The 12,145-nt window shown below is 40.2% G+C and overlaps 1 protein-coding gene across 11 annotated transcripts in view; it reads left to right on the top strand.

The window, feature by feature from the left end:
• Nucleotides 1-12,145, top strand: part of EPS8 (epidermal growth factor receptor pathway substrate 8) — a 227,864-nt gene that overhangs the window by 209,766 nt on the left and 5,953 nt on the right. For all 11 annotated transcript variants that reach the window (XM_030542160.1, XM_030542186.1, XM_030542177.1 and 8 more), the window contains 3 exons: nt 4,310-4,541; nt 8,561-8,741; nt 9,389-9,518. In XM_030542160.1, coding sequence (XP_030398020.1) covers nt 4,310-4,541; nt 8,561-8,741; nt 9,389-9,518 — 543 coding nt within the window. The remainder of the gene's footprint in view (nt 1-4,309; nt 4,542-8,560; nt 8,742-9,388; nt 9,519-12,145) is intronic.

The following is a 12,145-nucleotide window of genomic DNA, read 5'->3' on the forward strand; positions in this document are numbered from 1 at the left end:
TACTTGTTGCTTTCATAATGATAGATGAAGATAACCTGATGAATGAGTAGAAGAGGTCTTCAAAATACTTTTTTAAAAATTGAGTAAACTCAGCGTTACTACACAGTTGGCTTTAGCACATGATTGTGCAAATTTTGGAGTATGTTTTATGTAGTTCCACTTATAAATGTAGAACTTGATTGGTTTTCCCTGTTGGATTATATTTTCTTTCCAAATATGAAACTGATGGTTGGTCTCTTCTATGGGCATAGTGCTTATGGGATGGCTCATTTGACAATGAAAGTGTCCAGGGATGTCAAATAAGAGTTACACTTGGTATTCAGTATTCTCTGCATTGAGATTTGATTGTGGTGATGATGAAAGTTGATGTTTTGCCTTTTAATGCACCGTTCAGTGCCATCAAACCAGTAATGTTTTTTTCTCATGTTAAAAGAAAACATGAGTCACATTGTAGGGGTAGCAGTTTGGCATTTTTAAATCTGTGAATTTAATTATTTTTGAATTTCGTTAAAACATTTTATGAAGTATTTATACAAATTCATTAACTCACCTGTTGATGTATTAATTTGCCACTTTGTTTCACCTGAGGAGTAGCTTTCTGTTTGTTCTTTCATATTGGTATTCCACTTTTGTGGTCATCATGATATTTTTAAAGGCAATTATTGGCATCACACCCAAATGCCATAGCACAAAAAATATCACGCATATGAATTCCTGTAAGCTTCCCACATTGGATTGCACAAACCAAACAAAAATAATTGTAAGGTAATATATTAAACAATAAAATTGCATGAAACAAAGTAAAAATCTTTTATGGGGAACATATTTAGGAAGATCTGTTAATTTAATAACTGACCACTATAAATAATGAGAGACTGCAACAGAGAAATAGAAGCGCATTTCTCAGTTTATCTATTAGCTTTGAAACCAATAGGACAGATTCTGAGCTGTTGTAAATCAGCATAACTCTGCTGGAGCTAAATCAATTTATGCTCTTTCAAGATCTGAGCCCGTATATTTTTGGGTTAAATTTCTCCATTTTGGCATTCACGAATAGGGGCAGCTGGTTAAAATTAATGAAAGGTCGAATATTCAAATATTGTTAAGGCACTGATGTGCTAATATTTTAACACATGGTTCCCACAAAGATTTCCCTACTTAGTCTGTGATAAACCCACCTGTCCTGGGGGGATGGAGATATGTGCTCCAGGAAGGATTAGGGCCTGGGGAGTTTACTCATTTGTTTTGCCCACTAAAAATAGAACAACTTCTCATAACTAAGAAAGAAGGCCTCACTACTTTATATTAAGGTGTACTGCTAGAAATGTCAATACTTTGCTCCTGCAAACTATACAGAGTATATTGCTAGCTGTCATAACCTAGTCCCAGATTTGGACCTTAGCGTCCAAAATATGGGGGTTAGCATGAAAACCTCCAAGCTTAGTTACCAGCTTGGACCTGGTAAAGCTGCCACCACCCAAAAAATTAGTGTGTTTTGGGGCCCTCTGGTTCCTTCAAACCTTCCCTGGGGCTCCCAAGACCCAAATCCCTTGAGTCTCACAACAAAGGGAAATAAACCTTTTCCCTTCCCCCCTCCAGGTGTTCCTGGAGAGATGCACAGAAGCAAGCTCCGTGAATCTAAACAGAGGGATTCCACCCTCCCCGTTCCCAGTCCTGGAAAACAGAATTACTTCCCTCTTCACCCAGAGGGTATGCAAAGTCAGGCTAGTAAATCTAACACACACAGATTTCCCCCTGACTTCTTCCTCCCACCAATTCCCTGGTGAGCACAGACTCAATTCCCTGGAGTTCCCCACTAAAGAAAAACTCCAACAGGTCTTAAAGAGAAAGCTTTATGAAAAAAATACATAAAAATGGTCTCTCTGTATTAAGGTGACAAATACAGGGTCAATTGCTTAAAAGAAATATGGATAAACAGCCTTATTCAAAAAGAATACAATTCAAAACATTCCAGCAACTACACACGTGTAAAATACAAAAAAACATATAAATCACTATCTTATCTTTTGTACTTACAACTGGGAAAGAGAAGATTAGAAAGCAGGAAACAGAAATCCTCCTATAGCCGAGAGACAGACAGGCAGAAGACCAAGAACAAAGGACTCTCACACAAACTTCCCTCCACCCAGATTTGAAAAAGTCTTGTTTCCTGATTGGTCCTCTGGTCAGGTGTTTCAGATTACTTCTTTCCAGGTGAAAGAGACGTTAACCCTTAGCTATCTGTTTATGACACTAGCATATTGCATTGTTCAGCCTGTACAATTTGCAGGGGACATGGCAATGTAGATTTTGTGTAAGATTGCCACCCATCCAGTTTTCACCGTTCAGGTTTCGGCTTGTGGGTCTGGGTGCCATCTGACAATCCCTGATGTCCAGGTTTTTATCTGAGGGCAGGGAGGAGGTGGGGCTTTGGGGGAAGAGGTGGAGCAGGGGGCAGGGCTTCAGGGTCCCATTAGAAAGGGGGCAACCCCAATTTTGTATGAGTATCTAAATGTATCTTTCCTGCAAACCCTTTTGGAAAATACCGTTTAGTATAATCTGGTACATTCTGAAAAAGAAATTGCCCTTCAAAATTGTTTTTGAGCCAAATAATACATCACAGCTGCAAGAGTTGATGTAGCATGTTGTGGGAGGTGGATCAACACAAAGAGGCAGGAAAATAACCACAACACTTCCCTACAGTTTGATGACAAAATTGTAACAAACACCCACGAAGGCATCACTGTGTTAAAGAAACAGACTTAAATCATAACACAATTGAAAACATGGTAGAAATGCAGAGTTGTTTAAATACAGATAAGAGTTTTTGTCTACACAAACTAAAAAATATGTGATGTGAATACTTTTTTCCTGTGAGCCTCAAGAGAAAACATGTGACGAGCACATTTTTCTGTAGTTAAACTTGTTCAGACTGAGGCAGGTTGAGCCACAAACTTCAGATCTGGGTCCACACTTCCTCAAAGTTTAGGGATATTTAGATGTCTTTCTGAAAGATATAGACTAACCAGAAATTGTTGGGATGGATGTACAGCTGTGTGAAATTTTTCTTCCATAACTTTTTTTCAGTGAAAAAATAGCGCTTTGGTGACTCCAAAATGTTTTGCAGATTTGTGTCAATTTTGCTGAATTGTTTGTTTCAAGGAAAAACACACCCCCAAAATCTGAACATTTTAAATCTTTTGGTTTGACACATTTGAAATTAAAGCTTTTGATTTTTTTATTCAAAACAACTTTTCAGTTAAAAATTTCCTTTAATTTTGTTCATAAAAAACCTGTCACATATTAAAAATGCTCAGAATCAAAACAAAAGGTTTCATTTTGAAGTGAGTGAAACTTTTCATTTGACCCAAAACAAAACTTAAAAAAAAAAACTTTTTTGGATTCCTGACAATTTTGTAAAATGTAATTTTTGGTTAAATTGGAGATGATTCCCTCCCTCCCCCAAATTGCCAGTGAACCAAAAAATCGAGCACCAGGTAGGTATAGGAATCACTTGGTGAAAGATATGACCTATTCTTATGCAGAAAGTCAGACTAGGTAGTCATAATGATCACTGCTAGATGTGGGGTTTTGGCTTGGCCTGTTGCAGACATAGGAGTCAACAGCAAATTGCAGATTAAAAGCAAACTTTCCTAAGGCTTGGGTATGTTTGGACCTAGGATTTTTGTTTACCCAGCTCTCATACATATGTTTAATCAGGTAAACTCCAGATAGTCATATGTCTCAGAGGCCATGCAAAACCTTCAGATAACTGGAGTTTTGGATTTAAGAAACTAGTTTGACATATTTAATATTTGGAGGAAAGAAATGAGTTCTGTATCTTCAATATTGGGATGACACCATGCCACCTATCTAAAACGTTCTCTATGGAAGAGTGCATGGCAAGAGAAGCCATGGACATCCAATGTGACAGAAGTACAATTTGGTATATAAAACCATCCAGGCAACTGAAAGCAGATGTGGATGGAATCTGCTCATAACTTTGGCCCTCTTACCCAACTGTGGCGTTAGCAAAAGGATATGTTAGTGATGGTGTTGGGATAATCAGAGTTTCTCTTAAATAGTAAGACAGATGGACAGGCAGATAACACTGAGAATATTGATGCCAAAGTAAGTTGTGTTTTTTTGTTGTTTTTTTGGGGGGGTATGTCTGACAAGTAGCATGCCTTTCTGGGATGAAATGAGATTGCTGACTGTAATGTACGCAGGAGCTTTCCTGCAGAAGGTTTGTCTTTTGAACTGAGGGATTTTATGGTGCAGAGCTAATTATGTGTTTGCATCTCTTCAGAAACAAAGGATGGATTATGTTCTGAAACAACCCGATCCCAGTCCTGCTGCTCCATCACCACCTCCGACACCAGCTCCAGTTCCTGTCCCTCTTCCTCCTATTGCACCAGCACCTATTCCAGTTCCTGTGCCAAAAGCACCAGGAACTATTAGCCGCCAAAGCAGCACCTCTAGTGAGAGTGGTGGTACCATTATGCGTGACAGCCAGAGACACAAACAACTTCCTGTGGATCGTAAGTTTCTTCAAAACAGCCAGAAAAGCTATTTTCCACCATTTCCATCCATTTTAGCATTTTAAAAAACATACTTTTCATTTTGTCATTTGATATTTGACTTTACCATAACTTTAAAAAAAATCATCTTTCCATATCACCTAGTGCTCCTGTCCAATAACCCAAGCTAAGTGGGGGTGGGACAGTTCCCTACTTGACGGAAAGTCGTCTGAGGAAAGTACTTCAAGTGTTAGCTGCAAGAAGTGATGTTTGGGGATTCTCCCTCTTAATGTGTAGTAGCCTGATGCTTTAATATGATAAGGAGCAGTGGTGGAGATACTGTCTTTCTGATGAGACAAAGCTAAGGTCACTTCATGTCATTAAAGACCTCATGACACTTACTGCAAAAGGGTGTTAAACTGTCTATGTATTGCAGGCTACGTTTACACTTACATGCATCGCTATGTGCCACAGTGAAAGGCAAGCTGTGTACACAGTTGTCACTATGTTGTGGAGCTGCAAGCTGCAGTGAAAGGCTGAGGCGATGGGGAAGGTCTGCAGCAGTGGGGAGGGAGCAGGGAAAAGGCCCTGGCACTGGGGAGGTAGTGACAAAAGGCTCTGGCAGCAGCAGCCTTTCCTCACTGTCTTCCCCTGCCACCTCCCCTCACCACGGGAACCTTTCACTGTGGTGGGGGGAAGGGCTCTGGCAGCGAGGAGGCAGTGGGATACTACACTGCTAAAAATAGCAGCCCAGCCATGAGAAGCACTGCTTGGGTGCGTAGAGAGTCGTGTAGGCCACTCTCCTCGCCTAAGTAATGTCTCACTGTCTACACTGCTGTTTATACCCATGCCAGCTGGGTGTGCTGTCTCTGTTCTCTACACGCTGCCATAACCTCAATACTTATGATGCCCGTCTCACAATCCTTAGAGTATTTGTCCTCACAACACCCCTGTGAGGTAGGGAAGTGCTGTTACCCCCCATTTTACAGATAGGGAACTCAGGGACAGTGAGACTAGTTTGCCCATGTGGCAAAATCAGGAACTGAAGTAGGCTTTCCTGAGTTCTAGATTAGCATCCTAACAACTGCACCATCCTTCCTCTTGTGTAACCCTGCTGTCGCAGCCAAATTTCAATTCAGCTAATTATATTATGCCTACATATATGTCCTCTTTCATTTCAATTGAATATATTGTTCTTTGTATCCTGACCTGAACTGTACAATAGCTATTACCGCCAACCCTAGAGGTGGCTGCATGTTAGTGATGGGAAAATGTGATTCCCTATGTGTTGTTTTGGGAAAGCCTTTGGAATACTTTCTGAATAGAAAACATTATAAAAATGATTGTGATATATTTGAAAAAAATAATTTAGTATCAGTCTTGATGTATTTTTGTGTTCAGATATACAGCAATGTATTTCAGCATGTGAAGTGCCACACTAGTATTCTGGGAAAAGTTACCCTTTCTTTTATTGCACATGCTTGCTGCCATCCATATTTTCAGCATTTAGCAACAGTTAGGGCCCTCTGACAGGAGGCAGAGGCTAAAATTGCAGAACAAGAAGCAAGGAGTTAATTCCTTATATTTTCCTGGCTTGACTGAGAGCACATGGCCTGAAATTATGGCAGTTTTTTAACAAGAGTTTCCTGGTAATCAAGGAAGAGAGACAGAAGTGGTTGGCTACTGGAAAACTAATGAATATGTACATTTACCGATGACGTTTCCAAGACCTTTTTTCCTCTCAGTTTGGACTTGGTTTTCTATGAGTGTATTTATGTTACACTAGTTACAACACTGGATCTGTTTTGTAGAGAAGATATAAAATTGGTAGGCGCCTCAGTCACTTATGTGCTTTTGAAAATGTTACCCTGGGTGTAACATGTCTCAGGCTGAAGCCAGAGGAAGATCTGCTGAGGCATTAGCAAGTTTGAGGATTTGAAGTTTGCATTACAAAGTAGGAACCATAATCTAACTGAAGACAACCCTGTAGCCGAGTCCCCTAAACATGGTTGAAATTGTAGCATAGACAGGCCCATAAGTGAACTTCGGTATCTCTACCAACCATTCAAACCCATATATCAGGAGATTAGAACACAGCACTTTATCTAGAACATGATGCTGGATCCAGCATTGTATGGCTGTTATCTCAAGTTCTGCCCAAAACAGTGTCTTAAATGGCATTTGTAGCACATAGCTGCTGTGTCCCTTCCTGTGTATCCCTGGAATCAGAAGGGTTTTTTATAGTAACATAATTCCAATAATTGAGCAGTTTTACGTATGTCTAAAACCAGCACTTTAATAGTGTAGTTTAGAAATCAGACACTCCGATTTCTTATCCCAGAACTGAAGAAAAGCTCAGTGTAGTTTGAAAGCTTGTACCTTCCGCCAGCAGAAGTTGGCCCAATAAAAGATACAACCTCACTTACATTGTCTCTAGTTTACAAGTAACTGTTACAAACTGAAAAGGTGACACTGAAATGAGATCTTAAGCGATTTGGCTGTTTGTGGGTTGTTAGCTCTTCCCTTTTTTACCCCTCTCTGGCATGGCAAAAAACCTAGCAACATTTCTGGTGAAGTTGTACTAATGTCCACGTTTAGCTCTCTGAGAGAGCTCTCCCTTCCATGTTCCCAGTAAGCAGAAAACGTGCCTTACTGAATAAACACATTTCTCAGTCTGCAGAGCTAGTTCAATAGGGCATCTTTCACTTGACCTATTGAGACAAACTGTAGTGCACTTTGAACTTAACTTCACTGAGGCCCATTATGTCCTTTCCTTCTGGAACAGACTGACTATTTAAAGAAAAGCTCTAAGAATTAATTTAGCCGTTAACTAATGGGGCCAAAAGGATGTGGATTCATTGTCCTACAGAAATATTACTTCAGCAATGAAAATCCCTCAGAGTTAAGCCTCTCTGCATTAGCTGTTGTTATCACCACAAGGTAATGTTGCACCTACAATATGAACTAGATCTACGGTTTCATTTTGGGGACAGTTTATTGTCAGTTTCTGCATCTATCGGAATAAGTGATTTGTCACTTAAAGGGCAACAGAGATGATAGCTCATAAGCATTAGGCAGGTCTTCAGTCCTTGGAAAATAATTCCAATACTTCCTTCCTCTGAGGCTGTGTTCTGAGTTAATGTTCACGGCCAAAGCATATAACCTTCCAGAGAGGTACAAATTTCCATTATAGAACTTACCCAGTGCACATCTGGTTCATCTTGCTGTACGCTTGAGGCCAATGCTGGAAGCTTCAGAGAAGCAAAATTTTGTTGGGTGGAAATTCTAGAGAATTTGGTAAATATCTTGCTGATTTCCAGTGACCATAAGCAACAGTATCTTAGTAAGGTTCACTAAATACCCCTTAAAATTTCAGCAGTGATACTGTTTAAAATAAAAACAAACTGCTGTTTTGCTCTGTCTTATAATTTGTATCTACCCCTTCTCCAAAACATGCATTGAGAAAGTGAATTTAAATGGTGACAGTACCTTGCAGAAGGAATGCAATGAATGCTAGGGACGGTCAAAAATATTCCATCTAAATTGTTTTTCAACTGTTTTTCCTCAAAATGCGTGTGTCTCCCACAGCCAATGTCAATGTTTTGTCAGAAACTTAAATGCCCCAAACCAAAGTGTGTTGATTTGGAAGTGCTGCCACAGTGCCTTATGGGAATTATTGTTCAGCTACTGCACGTTTGTGCCCCTTCTCATCTACAGCCTGGACATCTCCCTTGCAGCTGCAAAGTCTTCCCCCACCCCCTCTTTTTTGGTTTTTGTCTGAAATTTTTCAGTATTCAAAATTTTGCAGAAAAAAACCCAAATATTCTGTGGGAAAATTAAACAAAAGTGAATTTTTTTTTTCATTTTTTGTCAAAATTTTCCATGGAGTAGAAAAAAATATTTTTTGACCATCTCTAGTGAATGCTTTTTTTGTTTTAAAAATGGACTGTGGTGGTATTAAGAGCAAACATGCTTTTTTCCCAAAAGCATCTTTTAAAAATCGATTCCCTGTTGTGTTCATCTTTTTTGTCTTTCTTTAGGTAGGAAATCTCAGATGGAAGAGGTACAGGATGAGCTTATTCACAGGCTTACCATTGGCCGGAGTGCTGCCCAGAAAAAGTTCCATGTGCCACGACCAAACATACCGGTAGTTAATATCACTTATGATTCCTCTGCTGAGGATGTGAAAATGTGGTTGGAGTCAAAAGGATTCAGCCCAGTGTAAGTCTGAGGATGAACTTGGGGAATCTCTAATTTCAGAATACTGTATAAAGGGAAATAAACTATAATTTTTCAAAAGAGACTAGGATTTTGACTGTCTAACTTGTGGTGTTTTCCAGATTTTCAGAAAGTGCTGAGTACTCCCTTTGAAAATCCATTCCCCTTTAATAAGGTGTCTTAAGTTGAGCCTCCAAAATATTGAGGCACCCGGAACCACAAGTCACTCTTGAAAAATGTTGTCCATCTATACACTGATTCTAACAAAAGGAGATCAGATTGCACCCTCCTGTCAGTGACTGACTTCCATCCTATTTCAAAATTAGAAACGCGTTTCACCCAAAATGGGCCGAGCGCTACAAGGTGCTTATTTTATACTACAGGGTTCCACTTTAAAGGGTGGTAAGGGCACTTAGACCCTTGCAAACTCAAGGAAAATTTAAGTGGATTTGACCAGTTTTGCGCTATTAATGTTGAGTACTTCAGCATGTAAAGCTTTTGTCTTAAATTAATAATCCTAATGGGGATAACTTGGAGAAGAAAATGCCTCATGTTTCTCTCCCAACTGGTGGATTTTTATTTATTTTTATTATGCTTCTCACAGAACTATAAAATTTTATGGTGTTCACTCTCTGATATGCCTTTTTTAGGACTGTCAATAGCCTTGGAGTGCTGACAGGCGCTCAGCTTTTCTCTCTCAATAAGGATGAATTAAAGACTGTTTGTCCTGAAGGGTCTAGAGTCTACAGCCAAATTACTGTACAGAAAGCTGCATTAGAGGTACGTCTAACCCCTCCCATCAAAATGGCGTATAGTAGCTGGTAAACATGAGCAATTCTTAGGTTGGTAGGGTTCCCATCTCTAATCATTAGCAGTTAGGATGAGATTTTCAGGGGTCAGATTATCCTACACCTACTGTTAGGGTTCTTATGTCTTCCTCTGGGGCATTGGATGTTGGCCATTATCAGAGGTTAGATGGACTACTGGTCTGATCCAATATGGCAATTCCTATATTCTTCGGACTGTAAAATCAGAGGTGATTCCCCCTCCTTCTGATCTTCATCGCTCATTCTGTCCTTCTCTCCTGTTCTCTCCTACCTTCATCTTCCTCTTCTCCCCATCCTCTAGCACAGTGGTTCTCTACCAGAGGTACGCATGCACCTATGGGTACACAGAGGTCTTCCGGGGGTACATCAGCTCATCTAGATATTTGCCTAGTTTTACATCAGGCCACATTACAATCACTAGCAAAGTCAGAGCAAACTAACATTTCATATAATAACTTGTTTATACTGCTCTATATCGTATACACTGAAATGTAAGTATAATATTTATATCCTAATTGATTTGTTTTATAATTATGTGGTAAAAATGAGAAAGTAAGCAATTTTTCAGTAATAGTGTGCTGTGACGCTTTTTTGTATTTTTATGTCTGATTTTGTACGTAAGTAGTTTTTAAGTGAGGTGAAATTTGGGAGTACTCAAGACCAGTCAGACTCCTGAATGGAGTACAGTAGTCTGGAAGGTTGAGAGCCACTGCTCTAGCAGGCTTCAGCCATTACAGACTGAAATTCTTCCTTTCTCTGCTCTCCCCACAATGACATTCCACCAACTAGTGGGACAGTGTTTGGAAGGACAAATAGACTGGATGCATTTTGTAGTGATGGTAATGTGTGCTTATAGCCAGCCGTTTTGCATAGATAATCAAGAATGTATTCTTTCTTAGAAGGGATCAGTTGAAGATTAAGAAATGTGATAATGGTGGTGAATAAGGGTTCATTTGTGTGTGTTTATACACATGCCCTCCCCTCCCCTACTCCCCCATGATTTGTAACTTTATAAAGCTTGACATTTACAACAGCTTTTTGTGACAGAAGACCTCATGAATGAATTTAGATGGGAAATTAGAAGAAGGTTTCTTACCACTAGAGGAGTGAAGTTCTGGAAGAGCCTTCCAATAAGAGTAATGGGGGCAAACAACCTAACTAGTCTTGATATGGAGCTTGATAAGTTTGTGAACAGGTTTACATGATGGGGTTGTCTACAGTAGCAGGGGACTGGCTTTAATGACCCAGGAGGTCCTTAGCGGTCTTGTGTGCTGTGTTTCTGTTTTCAGATGTGCTAAGCATTCCTATCTCAGTTAGAGTTGTGGGTACTCAGCACTTTAGAAAATCAAGTCCAGTGATACCTGTTTCCCTTGGATTGGACTGAGCTGATACCACCAGCTGACTTGGCATAGGAAACCAAACATCCGTTGGATAGTAATGATTTCCAATCTCTATCTTCATCATCTTGTTTGAACTGGCAACCTGGAGGTGAAATGTTCATTTACCAGTCACCAGAGCCATGCATGCCACTATCAATGCTGGCACTGTGGGAAGGAGTCTCAGCAGAGAAGCAAAAAACAGAATGAGCCATGGAGACCAAATATAAACCTGAAACTGGTGAACTGTCCAGTTCAGGGTTGAGGCAAATTAGCTGGGCAGTATCGGCAAGTAGGCACTGTTGCTACTCTATGTAATTTTAGTCTTCCACCCTCAGTCCAGCACTTGAAAATGGCCACAGCCAGAATCATTATACTGCAAGAATGCCTTGCCCACTGTGTTTGCATCTATTATATTTGTGTTTTACTTACTTTGCCTATGGCTTCTATACTTTTATTGGAATATAACAAACCCCCCACTCTCAACCACTTGGATGTATATGGGAGGGAATAAGTTACTTAAAATGAATTATACCTACATTTATTTTTACGATGGCTTTTTTAATGTCAATATGTTTTGGAAGTTATCCTCTAAAGAAACATACCCAGTTTTAAAATACAGTAACTCCTCTCTTAACATTGTAGTTATGTTCCTGAAAAATGTGACTTTAAGCGAAACAATGTTAGGCAAATCCAATTTCCCCATTAGAATTAATGTAAATGATATGATGATTGTGACGCTTGGTTGAGGTGGTGAAGTTAGAGAGTGGAAAAGGGAGGGATATTTCCCAGGGAATGCCTTGCTGCTAAATGATGAACTAGCACTCGGCTGAGCCCTCAAGGGTTAACACGTTGTTAATGTAGCCTCTCACACAAGGCATCACGAACATGAGGGAGGAGAGACAGCATAGCAGACAGAGACAGACACACACCTTGTGTGTGAGGGGGAGAGAGAGAAATGCACACTGTCCCTTTAAGTAAGCTGACCCACTCTTAAGTGCATTGTCTTTTTAAGTGGATCAGGAAGTTGAGACAGCAGCTGCTGCCCCAAGCTCTCTGTCTCTCTCCATTGGTGTCCCCTCCCTGCTCTACAGGGAGAAGGGGTAAGCGGGGTGCAGGAGTGGGGGGGGGACACCTTGACATTAGCCCCCCTTTGCCCCCTGCACAGCAAGCAGGAGTCTCTGGGAGCAGCTCCAAGGCAGAA

This window comes from Gopherus evgoodei, chromosome 1, assembly GCF_007399415.2.
Source record: "Gopherus evgoodei ecotype Sinaloan lineage chromosome 1, rGopEvg1_v1.p, whole genome shotgun sequence".
NCBI lineage: Eukaryota > Metazoa > Chordata > Testudines > Testudinidae > Gopherus > Gopherus evgoodei.